At 41.5% G+C, this 18,010-nt stretch overlaps 1 protein-coding gene across 2 annotated transcripts in view; it reads right to left on the reverse strand.

Moving 5' to 3' along the window:
* cdh6 (cadherin 6) overlaps positions 1-18,010 on the reverse strand; it is a 37,773-nt gene that overhangs the window by 9,768 nt on the left and 9,995 nt on the right. Inside the window, exons 2-5 of one of the 2 annotated variants that reach the window (XM_042328786.1) lie at positions 14,297-14,360; positions 10,436-10,786; positions 2,586-2,880; positions 2,257-2,376 (exon numbers count right to left, since the gene is read on the reverse strand). In XM_042328786.1, coding sequence (XP_042184720.1) covers positions 2,257-2,376; positions 2,586-2,880; positions 10,436-10,669 — 649 coding nt within the window. In that variant the 5' untranslated portion in view covers positions 10,670-10,786; positions 14,297-14,360. The remainder of the gene's footprint in view (positions 1-2,256; positions 2,377-2,585; positions 2,881-10,435; positions 10,787-14,296; positions 14,361-18,010) is intronic. The other variant, XM_024435642.2, reaches the window with a different exon arrangement.

Genomic DNA, 18,010 nt, shown 5'->3' on the forward strand with positions numbered 1-18,010 from the left:
GTAACGTAACTAATGTTTATGATGTTTATGATGATGCACCTTCTGCAAAGAAATGGTCACCACATCAGAAAATAAAAACAGTTTCACATTGCTAAGACCTCATGGTAGGATTTAACAAGAAACATTTACTACTGTATTTACAGTTGAAGTTGGAAGTTTACATACACCTTAGCCAAATTTAAACTCAGTTAAACTCAGATTTAATCTGAGTAAAAATACTCTGTCTTAGGTCAGATAGGTTCACCACTTTATTATAAGAAAGTGAAATGTCAGAATAATAGTGGAGAGAATAATTTATTTCAGTTTTCATTTATTTCATCACATTCCCAGTGGGTCAGAAGTTTACATACACTCAATTAGTATTTGGTAGCACTGCCTTTAAATTGTTTAACTTGGGTCAAACGTTTCAGGTAGCCTTCCACAAGCTTCCCACAATAAGTTGGGTGAATTTTGGCCCATTACTCCTGGTGTAACTGAATCAGGTTTGTAGGCCTCCTTGCTCGTACACACTTTTTCAGTTGTGCCCACTCATTTTCTATGGGACTGAGGTCAGGGCTTTGTGATGGCCACTCGAATACCTTGACTTTGTTGTACTTAAGCCATTTTGCCACAACTTTGGAAGTATGCTTGGGGTCATTTAACTTCCTGACTGATGTCTTGAGATGTTGCTTCAATATATCCACATAATTTTCCTACCTCATGATGCCATCTATTTTGTGAAGTGCACCAGTCCCTCCTGCAGCAAAGCACCCCCACAACATGATGCTGCCACCCCGGTGCTTCACGGTTGGGATCTTCGGTTTGCAAGCCTCCCCATTTTTCCTCCAAACATAACGATGGTCATTATGGCCAAGCAGTTCCATTTTTGTTTCATCAAACCAGAGGACATTTCTCCAAAAAGTACGATCTTTGTCCCCATGTGCAGTTGCAAACAGTAGTCTGACTTTTTTATGGCGGTTTTAGAGCAGTGTCTTCTTCCTTGCAGGTTATGTCATTTTACTGTGGATTTGGATACTTTGTACGTGTTTCCTCCAGCATCTGCCCTAGGCCCTTTGCTGTTGTTCTGGGATTGATTTGCACTTTTCACACCAAACTAATTTCATCTCTAGGAGACAGAACGCGTCTCCTTCCTGAGCGATATGACGGCTGCGTGGTCCCATGGTGTTTATACTTGCATACTGTTGTTTGTACAGATGAACGTGGTACCTTCAGGCATTTGGAAATTGCTCCCAAGGATGAACCAGACTTGTGGAGGTCTACAATTCTTTTTCTGAGGTCTTGGCTGATTTCTTTTGATTTTCCCATGATGTCAAGGAAAGAGGCACTGCGTTTGAAGGTAGGCATTTAAATACATCCACAGGTACACCTCCAATTGACTCAAAGTACGTCAATTAGTCTATCAGAAGCTTCTAAAGCCATGACATAATTTTCTGGACATTTCCAAGCTGTTTAAGGCACAGTCAACTTAGTGTATGTAATCTTCTCACCCACTGGAATTGTGATACAGTGAATTATACGTGAAATAATCTGTCTGTAAACAGTTGTTGGAAAATGTACTTGTGTCACGCACAAAGTAGATGTCCTAATTGACGTGCCCAAACTATAGTTTGTTAACAAGAAATTTGTGGAGTTGTTGAAAAATGAGTTTTAATGACTCCAACCTGTAATGTAAACTTCTGACTTCAACCTAATTATTTTTATGAGACAGTGAAAATGGCAACGGACCCAACATCCATCCTATACAATAATGTCTGGCCTGGCCTGGCCTGGCCTGGTTTGGCTTGTTTGAATGGGTTCTATAATCTATGATATGACTGTTTTCAGATTAACCCTTAGAAACATCTATTTTTTCCAACGTTCGTAGGATTTCATGTCCTCTGGTGTGACGGAGACATCATCGTCCATGTCACATCAGGGATGAACCATATCGCTGTTAAGCCACACAATAATCTGCCGGTTGGAGGCTTTTTTGTTTCCATTTCCTTTTTGTTTAAACACAGAACCAGCAACAGGAGATGTTCCAGAGTGCACATTAGAAATGATTAAATGTTTCAGTCTACTTTGGAAAATGCACAGGGGGCTGAGAGAATAGTAATTGCTCTGGAAGTTTGACTCTGAACATTACATTGCATTACAGTCTCTCTCTTCATTGTAATAATAATTGCTTTGAGGGATTAAACAGCATTGCTGCTGTTTCAGACAGACAGACAGGCATCACACAGAAAGACATAAAGGCAAGCAGGCAGACAGACGGACCTGTGTCGGGTTCCACTGAGAAGTACGGGTGCCCCTGGCTGATGCTGTATCGTAGTTTAGCGCTGTTCCCGTACATGCTGTCATCTGCGTCCGTGGCTGTTACCTGGGTGACTGAAGTACCTGAGAATGGAAGATAAAAAAGGTTTTGTGTAATCGCTGAGGATGAATACGAACTCACATCCACATGATCAAAACCATACATGGTATTTTACACTTTAAGTTCCCATTGACCTTGAAACCGTGCTGATCTTTTATCATCAAAGGGAGTTAAATTGAAGGGTCATGACGTTGAAATGTCGAAAGTCAAATTAAAGTTAAAGAGCACATACCCATATTGGACCTCTCTGGTACACTGACAGTGTAAAGCTCCTTAGTGAATATTGGCTCGTTGTCGTTGATGTCATGGAGTTTAACAATAAACTCTGTCTCTGGCTCCAGTTTTATGCCTGTGTTCTTGTTGACCACGGTGGCTCGGAGGGTATAGAAGGCCTTATCCTCTCTATCCAGTCTCTTATTGGCATGGAGGTCACCATTGTTTTCATCAATGGTAAATATGTCTCCAGCCCCGTCCCCACTTAGAATGTATTTCAGGGTTCCATCCCCCCTGTCCATATCGGATTGGAGCTGCCATAAAAAAACAAAAGAATAGTCAACATATTTGTCTCCTGTGAGAAATGGGGCCTTCAGAGAGATGACAGCAAGGCAAATACTGGATGTATACTGCACTATACAGTATATACAAAAATATGTGGACACCCCTTCAAATGAGTGGATTCGGGAATTTCAGCCACACCAGTTGCTAACAGGCATATAAAATCGAGCACACAGAAATGCAATCTCCATAGACAAACATTGGCAGTAGAATGGCCTTACTGAAGATCTCATTGACCTTCAACATGGCACCGTCATAGGATTCCACAAGTCAATTTGTAAACTTTCTGCCCTGCTAGAGTTGCCCCGGTCAACTGTAAGTGGTTATTGTGAAGTGGAAACTTCAAGGAGCAACAACAGCTCAGCCTCAAAGTGGTAGGCCACACAAGCTCACAGAACGGGACAGCCGAGTGCTGAAGCGCGTAACGCATAAAAATTGTCTGTCCTTGGTTACAACACTCACTACCAAGTTTCAAACTGCCTCTGGAAGTCACGTCAGCACGAGAACTGTTTTTTGGGAGATTAATGAAATGGGTTTCCATGCCCGAGCAACCGTACACCACCCTAAGATCACCATGCACAATACCAACTGTCGGCTGGAGTGGTGTAAAGCTCGCAGCCATTGGACTCTGGAGCAATGGAAACGCATTCTCTGGAAGGATGAATCACACTTAACCACCTCACAGTAGGATGGACAAATCTGGGTTTGGCAGATGCCAGGAGAACGCTACCTCCCCGAATGCATAGTGCCAACTATAAAGTTTGGTGGAGGAGGACTATAGGTTGGGGGCTGTTTGTCCTTGTTCGGGCTAGGGCCCTTAGTTCCAGTGAAGGGAAACATTAATGCTACAGCATACAATGACATTCTAGACGATTCTGTGTTTCCAACTACATGGTAACATTTTGAGGAAATCCTTTTCCTAGGCAAGTCAGTTAAGAACATATTCTTATTTTCAATGACGGCCTAGGAACGGTGGGTTAACTTCCTTGTTCAGGGGCAGAACGCCAGATTTTTACCTTGTCAGCTTGGGGATTCAATCTTGCAACCTTACGGTTAACTATTCCAACGCTCTAACCACCTGCTTTACATTGCAGTATGAGGAGCCTGCCTGTTATGCGAATGCAGTAAGAAGGCAAGGTAAGTTGCTAGCTAGCATTAAACTTATCTTATAAAAAACAATCAATCATAATCACTAGTTAACTACACATGGTTGATGATATTACTAGTTTATCTAGCGTGTCCTGCGTTGCATATAATCGATGCGGTGCACATTCGCGAAAAAGGACTGTCGTTGCTCCAACATGTACCTAACCATAAACATCAATGCCTTTCTTAAAATCAATACACAAGTAAATATTTTTAAACCTGCATATTTAGTTAATATTGCCTGCTAACATGAATTTATTTTAACTAGGTAAATTGTGTCACTTCTCTTGCAACAGAGTCAGGGTATATGCAGCAGTTTGGGCCGCCTGGCTCATTGCGAACTGTGTGAAGATTATTTATTCCTAACAAAGACAGCCAACTTCGCCAAACGGGGGATGATTTAACAAAAGCTCATTTGCGAAAAATGCACAATCGTTGCACGACTGTACCTAACCATAAACGTCAATGCCTTTCTTAAAATCAATACACAGAAGTATATATTTTTAAACCTGCGTATTTAGCTAAAAGAAATCCAGGTTAGCAGGCAATATTAACAAGGTGAAATTGTGTCATTGCACGCAGAGTCAGGGTATATACAACAGTTTGCGCCGCCTGGCTCGTTGCGAACTAATTTGCCAGAATTTTGCGTAATTATGACATAACATTGAAGGTTGTACAATGTAACAGCAATATTTAGACTTAGGGATGCCACCCGTTAGATAAAATATGGAATGGTTCCGTATTTCCCTGAAAGAATAAACGTTTTGTTTTCGAAATGATAGTTTCCGAATTCGACCATATTAATGACCAAAGGCTCGTATTTCTGTGTGTTATAATGTTATAATTAAGTCTATGATTTGATAGAGCAGTCTGACTGAGTGACGATAGGCAGCAGCAGGCTCGTAAGCATTCATTCAAACAGCACTGAGCTGTTTATGACTTCAAGCGTATCAACTCCCGAGATTAGGCTGGTGATACCAATGTGAAATGGCTAGCTAGTTAGCGGGGTGCGCGCTAATAGTGTTTTAAACGTCACTCACTCTGAGACTTGGAGTAGTTATTCTCCTTGCTCTGCATGGGCCGTGGCTTTTGTGGAGCGATGGGTAACGATGCGTCGAGGGTGGCTTTTGTCGATGTTTTCCTGGTTCGAGCCCAGGTAGGTGCGAGGAGAGGGACGGAAGCTATACTGTTACACTGGCAATACTAAAGTGCTTATAAGAACATCCAATAGTCCAAGGTATATGAAATACAAATGGTGTAGAGAGAAATAGTCCTATAATTCCTTTAATAAATACAACCTAAAACTTCTTACCTGGGAATATTGAAGACTCATGTTAAAAGGAATCACCAGCTTTCATATGTTCTCATGTTCTGAGCAAGGAACTTAAACGTTAGCTTTTTTACATGGCACATATTGCACTTTTACTTTCTTCTCCAACACTTTGTTTTTGCATTATTTAAACCAAATTGAACATGTTTCATTATTTATTTGAGGCTAAATTGATTTTATTGATGTATTATATTAAGTTAAAATAAGTGTTCATTCAGTATTGTTGTAATTGTCATTATTACAAATACATTTATTTAAATCGGCCGATTATTCGGTATCGTTTTTTTGGGTCCACCAATAATCGGTATCGGTATCGGCGTTGAAAAAACTTAATCGGTCGACCTCTCATTGAAACGCCGTATGCAGGCCAGGCCTAATCGCTCAACTTCAGTGTCCGACCTCACTAAAACTCTTGTGGCTGAATGAAAGCAAGTACCTGCAGCAATGTTCCAACATCTAGTGGAAAGCCTTCCAAGAAGAATGGAGGCAGTTATAGCAGCAAAGGGGGGACCAACTCCATGTTAATGCCCATGATTTTGGAATCAGATGTTCAACGAGCAGGTGTCCATATACTTTTGGTCATGTAGTGTATCTACGATACAGTAACTGCGTTCAACAGTCCATTTAGGGATTGGACTAGTATTTCAATGGGGAAATTCCTTATGGGCAATTCCTCAGTTACGCAATTGTACTAAGACCCATTGAATTCAAAGTTTAACCAACCACACAACTAACTATATGCAAAAGGTCTACTTTTAACAATTTACACAAACAATTTTACAAAAACACATTTACTGGATGAACTGTGCAGATGCAAATGTTTGGGTACAGAATGTAGGTAAAATCTCCGTCCTGTTTTATGTCCACGTTTTCCAAAAACTGTTAAATATCAGCTATGACATGACACATTTACTTTGACAACATGCCTTTTGGTTATTGAACTACAGTAAGTGAAGTGGATTTACACCCGGTAACAGAATTACATCATGGGTCCCTGATCTGTACTACACAGATATGCATAATTACAGATATTAATGTAATTCTCTTCATGGTATTGTATCCTAAATAGGTAGTCAAAGGTATAAATATGCAATATCCTACTTTGCATATTTGGGTATTATTCTACACACTGGCTATTATTTTAGTGAGCTCTGCCCCCAAACAAGACCAAATGTGGTTGGTCCGGAACGGATCAAATTTGAACCAATCATAGATGTCTATGTTTCATAAATTTGGACATCAAAGCACAGCACAGTAGAGCTCAGTAGAGTACAACACAGAACAGTAGAAGAGGAGAGTTCAGTACAGTACAGTGGAGTAGAGTACACTTCAGTATAGTACAGTAGAGCACATGCGAGTACTGTAGAGCACAGTAATGCAGAGTAGAGTTCAGTACCATACAGTAGACTACAGTATAATACAGTACATTATAGTGTACTCAACTCTAGTGTGCTCTACTGTGCTCTGTACTGAACTCTACTCTACTCTACTGAACTATACTCTACTGTGCTATACTGCACTGTGCTCTACTGTGCTATACTGCACTGTGCTGTCCAAACCTGTGAACCCAACTGTAGTTTGTGACTACTATGATTTCCCATTTCCCAAATCAATTGCAGAAATTCCGTTACCAATTTTGAGACAACATTTTGATTTTGAAATACTTAATAATTAATACACAGCCTTTATATGCGTAAAAACACTGGAACTAATTGATAGGTCTACCTTTGCTTGTTACTTCTGTGTACTTTTAATAGCTTCCTCCTTATGAGGGAGACTGTGGGTGTTTGGTAACAGAATATCAAGGCACAAGGCAATGTTTCTTCAACTTACAGAAGGCAGAAAAATGTATCCAAAATTAAAAGTGTTGATATTAGTTGGTAGGGGCCTTTGCTAATCCCACATTTTCTAGATGGAAATGGTTGAAAAATATATAAATGCTCCAACTGAAAAAAAAAAAATACTCTTAGCTTACATTTTACCTCCAATTTGACATGCTCATGAACATCACATGGTGCTCATGGGTCCTTTTACATGGAAATTACCTTATCTAATTTAACTGAGAGGAATGAAAATGGAATTGACCCCTGCTAGCAAAACATCAGATTTACAGTTTGCATTAGATGGGTTGTGAGGTAGAGTGTGAGTGACAGGTACAGTTGAAGTCGGAAGTCGGGAGTCATTAAAACTCATTTTTCAACCACTCTATAAATTGCTTGTTAACAAACTGTAGTTTTAGCAAGTCGATTAGGAGATGTACTTTGTGCATGACACAAGTATTTTTCCAACAATTGTTTACAGACAGATTATTTCACTTAAAATTCACTGTATCACAATTCCAGTGGGTCAGAAGTTTACATACACTAAGTTGACTGTGCCTTTAAACAGCTTGGAAAAGTCCAGAAAATGATGTCATGGCTTTAGAAGCTTCTGATAGCCTAATTGACAACATTTGAGTCAATTGGAGGTGTACCTGTTGATATATTTCAAGGCCTACCTTCAAACTCACTGCCTATTTGCTTGACATCATGGGAAAATCAAAAGAAATCAGCCAAGACCTCAGCAAAAAATTTGTAGACCTCCACATGTCTGGTTCATCCTTGGGACCAATTTCCAAACGCCTGAAGGTACCACGTTCATCTGTACAAACAATAGTACGCAAGTATAAACACCATGGGACCACGCAGCCATCATATCACTCAGGAAGGAGACGTGTTCTGTCTCCTAGAGATGAACGTAGTTTGGTGCGAAAAGTGCAAATCAATCCCAGAACAACAGCGAAGGACCTTGTGAAGATGCTGGAGGAAACAGGTACAAAAGTATCTGTATCCACAGTAAAACGAGTCCTATATCGACAAAACCTGAAAGGCCGCTCAGCAAGGAAGAAGACTGCTCCAAAACCACCATAAAAAAGCCAGACTACGGTTTGCAATTGCACACGGGATGAAGATCATACTTTTTGGAGAAATGTCCTCTGATCTGATGAAACAAAAATGGAACTGTTTGGCCATAATGACCATCGTTTCGTTTGGAGGAAAACGGGGGAGGCTTGTAAGCCGAAGTGCACCATCCCAACCGTGAAAGCACGGGGGTGGCAGCATAATGTTGTGGGAGTGATTTGCTGCAGGAGGGACTGGTGCACTTCACAAAATAGATGGCATCATGAGGGAGGAAAATAATGTGGATATTTTGAAGCAACATCTCAAGACATCAGTCAGGAAGTTAAAGCTTGGTCGCAAATGGGTCTTCCAAATGGACAATGACCGCAAGCATACTTCCAAAGTTGTGGCAAAATGACTTAAGGACAACAAAGTCAAGGTATTGGCGTGGCTATCACAAAGCCCTGACCTCAATCCCATAGAACATTTGTGGGCAGAACTGAAAAAGTGTGTGCCAGCAAGGAGGCCTACAAACCTGACTCAGTTACACCAGCTCTGTCAGGAGGAATGGGCCAAAATTCACCCAGCTTGTGGAAGGCTACCCGAAACGTTTGACCCAAGTTAAACAATTTAAAGGCAATGCTACCAAATACTAATTGAGTGTATGTAAACTTCTGACCCACTGGGAATGTGATAAAGTGATACAGTGGTGATCCTACCTGACCTAAGACAGGGAATTTTTACTAGGATTAAATGTCAGGAATTGTAAAAAAATAAATAAATAAAAAACTGAGTTTAAATGTATTTGGCTAAAGTGTATGTAAACATCTGACTTCAACTTCAATCTTGCTTTGCTGACAACGCCTTGATTTGTAAATGGAGTAAAAAATGATACCACATGGTTTGTAAAGGTTATGGTATTTAGTACAACATACCAATGAATCTGTCAAACAGTATATCTACCTCTCCAAGTAGTTTTGTCTATATAGATACACTGCTACAAACAGAGATCCACTGAATGAATCAATTAACATCAGAGTGCACTCTCAATGCCCTCTGATCACTGTCATTGAGAACACACAGTAAGCCCTTTCTAGTTAAATGTCAAAGAACAAGACAGTCTCAGAACATACACACGTGAATGAAACGGGAGTTCACAATGATCTAGGGAAAGAAAGGAGACAGTCTTTGAAAAAGAAGAAAGCCAAGATGGTATAAAGCTTTGACATGATCAACAATGAATGATTGTAGCCTCCCACAGATGTCTCAATCATCTAAATCCAACATGTAACACATAATACCTGCAATTCCCCTTTCAGCACATATGTTCCTGCCTCATCTCATCTCTTATTCCCATGCCTCTAAGTAGCCATTATGCAACTCTGAGCAATAGGCATAGAATTGGGTTTTATCCTCTACCATGCTCAGTGTGTCCCATCTTCACGACAGCAGACTTATATGCATTTCAACAGTGCTGTCGGTGGTAAACAATGTCCACCTAAACATCTATAACACACAACAAGGCTGTTCAGTCCCACCAGAGAGGACAGAACAGTGAAAAGCACATGTGACAGATAACATCTCATTATATGCATGGCAACACAGAGGCAGGCTTGGTGGAGAAAAAAAGAGGGACCTGACAAGGTGAATTATTTTCTACAAGGCATATGGAAATAATCCACTGCACAGCGCTGCTCCACTCCCCAGGGCTCGACAGAGTAACCTCATGCAAGACTGATGGTGGTGGCTCCAGAATGCCATTCTCTCCCTCTGCCTCTACCCCCCCCACTCCCAACCCTCTCTCTTTGCCCTTTTTCTCTCAATCTTTGATTATCTCCCTGCTTCTCTGTGAAGCCGGGTCTCGCTGTGAGAGCCTGGAGAGTTACAGGGTACTACAGGGTACAGGGCCTCAGTAGCTTCAGTAGCTCTTCTCTCTCCAGCCTCTAAAACATGCAATGTATGCTGTTGTGTTACATCAGAAAAACCCAATCCTGGTGGGGGGATATGATGTGGTCCCACTAGCCAGTGACATTGACATTTGATGCTCTGGGAGACTTCTCAATATTTATATTGTCATTGTGTCAAGGCCAGAATTCAACAATAGCAGAGTGGGGTTTTCCCCACACTGCTCTTTCAGAAGTGCACGGCTGCAATAAAACAAAAAGGATATACCTTGCCAATGTACTGCTTGTCACTCCCAGTGTACTCCTCCTGTAGAAAGAACTGGTTCCACATCCATCCTCGTTTGAAACGCTTCAGTAGCTTCTCTCCCTTTCCTCCATCTCTGTCCTCCTCCTTCTCTTCTTCCATCTCTCCCATCTCCACCACAAACCTTCTGGTAATAGACATGTTATCCACGTAGAGGGACAGGGACGCCCATAGCATGACCAGCAAGCAAGTCCTCATAGTGGAACTGTGGTGTTTGCACAAAAAGCCAAGCCTCTATTTGCCCTGATATTTACATCCTATAAGGGAGCTGGGCTTCACCCTCATTGTCCTATTCCTTGATGGCTGTGTTGGAACCTGTCAGGGGGAAGAGGAGGAACGATTAGAGGGACACATTTCCATAATTTTTGAAAAGTAATGTGTATCATGATCTGAATACAGATAAAACAAACAATACACAAAAACAGACAGACAATTGAATAATGACATGCTATCAACCTTAATTTATCTTCATTTAGATAAAAGGAAGAAGAAGAAAAATGTTGGTGTTCAATTAGCCTTTAACTAAAAAAAGGCTAAAAAGGATTTGCACTTAAAACACCAATCAATCGATCAATAGTTCAAATCCACATGAACTGCTCTATTTTAGAGAGCACAAAACTTACAGAGCAATTTGCTCACTTACGGCAATACCCCTTTCCCCATCTAGAATACTCTCAGTCTCTTACAATATTGGTGTTATACAGCCAAATCACATGCCATGCATGTCCTGACCAGATGATGTATAAACCACACACAGACAGAAGCATCCGGCCACCACGTCATTTCCAGCAATCACCAGCTTCCCTGCTTCACACAACAAGCCATGCCTCGGCCCCTTTACTACTTATCAAGGAAATTGCCAATGTGATTGCAGTGGAAAGGGGAGGGGTAGTGCACATGTATTTTCTGCATTTCTCTCCCCCCTCTACAATTTGCGATTTACAGCATCTGTGCTGACATTAAGTGCATGTGTATCTACTCATCAGCATAGAAAGCTAAGGGTCAATACTGCTTCACTGATGGTGAGAGGGACGGATACAGGGGCCATGAATCAGTTAAAAGACATAATTACGATGGGCGAATTGACTCCTGCAATCACGCCGTTGTTTTTCTACTGCTGCCATCTGACCTCTCAACATGTCCTCCATTAGGGCCATTATGCCTGCTTTATGAAATGGACTAATTGAATAAGGTAACAGATACCAAAGTATATTGATTTGCTGTCAGAATCAGTCAGGTTAAAAGGAACACAGGGGGCTGGGGGCTCTTTGCCTCTTCTATATTTTCAGTTGAGGGGACTAATCCCTGTGTATATCAGTGTGGAAGTGAGGCTTCCCTAGAAGGCAGCAGAGCAGAATGGGGGCTAGCCTAGTGAAACACATTAGTCAAGGCCCCAGCCTAGCCGGGAGCCATTTCCCTCAGCTCTGTGACCTGTTAAATCCCCTGACAGAGTCTTGCTGGGGGAAGTCACCTGGATCTAGAGTGGTTTTGTTACATACTATGTCAGAGAACACAGACAGCTTCCAATCCATTCCCACTACAAAATGTTTGCTAATTTATTCACAGGTCCTGCTGAGAGACTGGGATTCATGTAGTGCAGACTGAATACCAACATGTGTGAGATGAATAGGGCTGTTGCGGTGACCGTATTACCGCCACACCGGCGGTCACGAGTCATGAAGGCAGTCAAATTCCACGTGACCGTTTAGTTACAGTAACTAGGCTTCTCCAAACTCTGATGCTGCTCATGATCATTAGTAGCCTACCAAACTTACTAACTGCCGGGTACTCAGCACTCTATTGTCCCTCTAATTACTCTGACATCAATGCAAACGTAATCAAAAATCGAGTCAAACACTTCATGAGAGCCCATGAGCTCATGTTGCACAACATTTCTATAGGCTATGCAATTGCGTGACAAAACAGAGTGATGGCCTCTACTAAAAAGAGGAGGATCCCATCAGCTTTCTGTAGGCTAGGCGTACTATATTTATTTCACAACTTTCCTAATATTAAGCACATTGCTTATCTTTACAACAGGAGTATAGCCAACCTTGCTGGAATGACAATGAATCATGGGAAAAGCATCCCCCATTGGCTATTTAAGTGCATAGGTGTATTTTTCCCGCTACCCCTGTTTTGAGACAGGTGCATGATAATGGTCCATTCTAAATCAAAACAAATTTCACAAATATTGGATTTAGTATATGTAAAGACAAGATTCAATTAAGAATAGTCTGATGGGTGACAATATTAGCCTATCACTCATATATTATTATTAATATATATTATATATTATCACTTGTAAATGATGCCCAGCATAAGAAACAGACTTTTTCCCCGACTTTTTCTAATCATAGTCGCACACCTCATGTAGCCTAGCCCATAGGCCTATATGTTTTGTATCACAACTAAAGTGGCCAAATAACATCTTAAAATTAAGCACATGAATCTGCTTTACCTGGGGTTTAGAGCCTAACTGGCATACATACGCAGCGTGTGAGTTTCAAGTTTGGAGAAGATCATTTTCACCATAAAAATGCCCCATAAAAAAGCATTAAATGCATAATCACATTTGCGGTCACTTTTGATAATGGTGTTTTCCCACTAACGGAACATTCCCGCTTATGCCATGTGCGCATTGCTGCGCTTAGAATGTGAATAAAAATCCTAATAGTTTATCAACATTTTAAATTCTGATCTGTTGTGTCAGCCACATTGTGTAAAACATATATTTTTTTTTTATGCTTGAGGTTGTATTAATTTGGGATCTAGTGCATCCCACAACTCTCCCAGACTATATTTGAAATATGTATTTCTCCCACAGAATAGAATAGGTTGACCTTTGTACTATAGGCTGTCAGGTTGGCTGGTTGGCTGTCATTGTAAATAAATAAGAATTTGTTCTTAACTGACTTGCCTCGTTAAATAAAGGTTAAATTTTAAAAATGCAAAATAAAATACTACAGGTGACAGTAGATTGACATAGGCTAGTGCTTTTGTTGTTCCTTAGGCCTACTCATCTTGTTGGCTGACGAAAAGTAAATGTGGACAGTTCTTCCAATATCTTCAATATGCACACGGAATTGGATAAGGACGTGCGCAGTTGCGTCCCCGATGTGTCTGTCTTCACTTGTAGACTGTGAGAAAAACCTGAGTGTTTCGGAGTGCAGTGCATGGATTTTTTTTAGGGTTCATTACAGCCACAAAGGAGATGAAGGCATTATCAAGTGCTTGTCAAATTGTGAATGAGAGATTAATGATGTGTGTACAGCCTGCGCAAAAAAACCAAAGCAGAGCTCATGCCTTTCAAGCGCCTTTTTTCAAATCATCATTAGAGTCGCATCATGCAGGCTTAAAATTTATAAAAATCAAAACATATAGCCCAACGTTTGTAGAACAACTAAAGTTAGTACCTATTTCTTTGTTAACCGCTCAACACTGAAGAGCACACTTATTTATAGTTTATTGAGCTTTGTTCAATTGTATTCTTCATACTATAGAATAATGCCACGGAATTCCAAGCAAATCTTGTATGCTAAATGAACTAGTGTAGCGCACAGCCATTTGGCATAGCCACCCCAGGATCTAACATAAAGACAACTCAGGAGTATGCTGTTCTGTTCTGAAATACACTACATTTTCTTCTTATCATGCTTGTTTAAAATAAATAATGGATTTATTGTGAAGGTGAAGGCTATATTACATGGACTTATTAGACTTTTTAAAATGTAGATGTTCCAAAGGTCTGCATCAGTGGCTTGTAGGCTATGTGTGGAAGCCAGGAGATGCTAATTGTGTTTGTGTTAATTAATGGTAAATTACCGTGAGACCGACAGTTATTTGCTTGACAATCACCTGCTGACGAAACTTCGTGACCACCACAGCCCTAGAGATGAACGAACAAGGCAATGGTTAAGATTCACTGGAGCCTACCTCTGTACATTAAAATAACACGCTGAAACCATCCAATGGCTGCTAAATAATTCAACATTAAGCTGGATAATCATTCTGTCCTCTGAATTTGAATTTGATACATACAATATCGATCCAAATGCAGCCTATATACTGTACATTACCATGAAGATTTTTGTTAAATCCATAATGCAAAAAATAAAAAATCTATCTTCCATTTTGGACAACAAGCCATCTCATGACATTACAACACAAACCAATTTACTAGACCATCTAGCATGACCTTCAGGTGACACGACACTCATTCTCTCACTCTGCTGCCTTAAAGCCTTGCATTTCATGGCAGAGGGAGGGCTGTACTTTAAGGCGTCAGCATGCTACAGTTCGGCTAGCGGCTAGCCGAACCGAATTAGTGCTCTCATACTGCCTTAATAGACCTTCGCTAAAAAAAACTGGGAAAAGAATCAGCAATAGTACTGTTTGTCCATTTTGTGACACCGTAGTTAGTATCCACATCCTCAAAATAGTCACATCCTCAAAATAATTAATCTATGATAACTCAATAAATCGGTCATTCATTTTGACGTTTTTGTCGAGGGTGTTTGGTGCAGTATTTCTAAATGACTAAATGTGCATGAAAACGAGTCGTCTCTCGTTGAATGACAACAAAGACTTTACTGAAGAATCCCTACTGTTGACCAATCACTGACGAAGCGGGGTAGACTGCGGGTTACCAACTTCGGCTTACCTTAAGAAACATGTTTGTGTGCCCGAACAACCGAAAAAACCCTTACCGAAGTCCAAAACAAACAAAAACTTCACAAAATGTCATCATAATATATGCACAAACTCTTCCAAACTGTTTCAGCTGGGAAGCAAAAGGACATCTTTAGGGTGTTGAAGAGTAGTGGGGGCCTCCCTGCAGACAGCCTCAGCCTTAGCCTCAGCGGGCCTGATGAGTCCCATAGGAGCAATTAGAGGTGAAGAAAGGAGAATGTCAGCCCTGGGCTGCTTCCGTGTGAGGAGGGAGAGAGAGAAGGCGGTCGACAGGTACAAGACCTGCTACAACAACAGGGCAGAGCAGCCTCATAAAGGCACCTAATGCCTGCCTGTGTCACAGACACATACACACTACACTGTCTTCAGACTTCTAATGAATAAGGCATGGAGGTGGAACTATCACCTGTTGACTTTAACTTTGGAACAGTTTTAGTATGGTTCCATGTACTGTATTACAAAAATGTATGTGTTTGGTATAATAAAGCAGCAGAGGCTGATATAAAATAATAAACTCAGCATTTTGCATTTATAAGAACACTACAAGTACCCCAGTGCATGTTTTTTCTGTATCTATACTACAGTTTTCAATTCTCTCCCCAAAAAGGGCAAGTCTGGAAGGTAAAATACTACGTTTAAGTGGTGAATGTTAGGAGGGGGCCTGCTATCAGGTTGCCACCACCCAGAGCGATAGGCAGCCAAACAGTTGACTGTCATTCTCCAGGGACCAATGGGCCGTCGATACCTATTGATCTGTCTGTTTAGGGGGGACTTCAAGATGCCATAGTATCTATCACCTTGCTTGGCTCTGTTTGCAACACTCTTTGACTTGTATGCTCTAGGTGATAAAGATCTAATTTCAAGTAACAGCTGTTCTTTCTTTGTTTTGTACCATTGAAAACAAAACAATGTGTGAAATCAACTGATGAATGATAATTTGACATATCTTATTCGATCTGTACGATCTTACAAAACAATGACTTGAAAACATGCATACTACATTTGCATTGACCAGTCTTATTTGAGCTTGTACAACCATTATAGTGCCAATTCTTTGAGTAGAAAAGACTGTCACACAACATGAATGGTAATCCCTCTCCTCTCCTCTCCTCTCCTCTCCTCTCCTCTCCTCTCCTCTCCTCTCCTCTCCTCTCCTCTCCTCTCCTCTCCTCTCCTCTCCTCTCCTCTCCTCTCCTCTCCTCTCCTCTCCTCTCCTCTCCTCTCCTCTCCTCTCCTCCCTTCAATTACAAGGGTCCCAGTCCCCCCCTCCACTCCAGCTATAATCTCCCCAGCAACATTTGTGCCCTAATCTTAACAGGAAGAGATAATAGATGTTGAGTCCCCTGAATGGGACTGACATGTGCACCAACACAATTACTGTCAGGGAGCGTCGCTGGCGCGCTCATACCAGATGGGACCTCTTAATTACGTAACCGGAAGAGGGGCATAATGTGATTTGGAGGCAATGTACGTTACGTTGTGCCACATCCGATTCAGTATCTATCTGTCCTGTATTGCCCTGTTTCCAGAATTGTCTTCAAATGGCTGGACGCATGTCAGTTCCATACCTACAGAAGCTCTTCTGACGTGATTGCATTTTGAGTATAAATAAATTCCGCAAACTTGAAAGATGTCAGCGAACAGTTTTCCAGATTAATACGTGTGTGTGTGTTTGTGCTGTTTGGAACCCCCAAAGCTGTTTTGGATCCTCAATGATCCATGCCTGGTTCATTTCTTTAGGTGTTGGATACTAAAGAAGATGACAACCCATTAAACTGTGTGGGTCTTTCATTTATGGCGTCTTCGTCAATGGGGCTGCCTGTGTAAGCCAGTGTCTCATAGCGTGTTTGTATTGTGGGTGGTTGATTGGGATTCCTCCTTGGAGGAGGAGAAAGCGTGAGAACGGCAGCTTTATGGTCTGCTTGTGCAAAGACCTAGCAGGAGTGTTCAGGTCAGAGCTTTCTCTCCACCATTGTGTCCAAGCACTGGAATGTGGCTGCCTCACTATTACAATGCAAATGTGCCGGCGTCTGATGGAGCTACTCTTTATGTGCGAGAGCGAGAGCGAGAGAGAGAGAGAGAGAGAGAGAGAGAGAGAGAGAGAGAGAGAGAGAGAGAGAGAGAGAAGACAATTAGTCATTAGCCTACATCCCACATATGACAGCGGCTATAGGGCAGAATTGATTGTATTTCTCTCCCTTTTTAGCCATAATGCAGTTCAGGATCTGACCAGGATCTGCCTTGTTCTATGGTCTTCTTGCACCTCAGATAATTAACCATATAGGAATCATGACACTGATTCATCCGTGAACAGCACACTTCTCCAGCGAAGGTGAGCATTTGCCCACTGACGTCGGTTGATGCCGAACTGCAGACAGGCCAAGACCCTGGTGAGGATGACAGGCACGTTGATTATCTTCCCAGTTTGTACATAAATTCTTCGGTTGTGCAAACCCACAGTTTCATCAGCTGTCCGGGTGACTGGTCTCAGACGATCCCTCAGGTGAATAAGCCAGATGTGGAGGTCCTGGGCTGGAGTGGTTAGGCTGGTTGGACATACTGCCAAATTCTCTAAAATGACGTTGGAGGCGGCATACGGTAGACAAATGAATATGCAATTCTCTGGAAACAGCTCTGGTGGACATTCCTGCAGTCAGCATGCCAATTGCACGCTCCCTCAAAACTTGAGACATTTGTGGCATTGTGTTGTGTTTCAGAACTGCACATTTTTCAGTTGTCTTTTATTGTCCCCAGCACAAGGTGCACCAGTGTACTGATCATGCTGTTAAGTCAGCTTCTTGATATGCCACACCTGTCCGGTGGGTGGATTATCTTGGCAAAGGAGAA

This window comes from Oncorhynchus tshawytscha, linkage group LG10 (genome assembly GCF_018296145.1).
Source record: "Oncorhynchus tshawytscha isolate Ot180627B linkage group LG10, Otsh_v2.0, whole genome shotgun sequence".
Taxonomy (NCBI): Eukaryota; Metazoa; Chordata; class Actinopteri; order Salmoniformes; family Salmonidae; genus Oncorhynchus; species Oncorhynchus tshawytscha.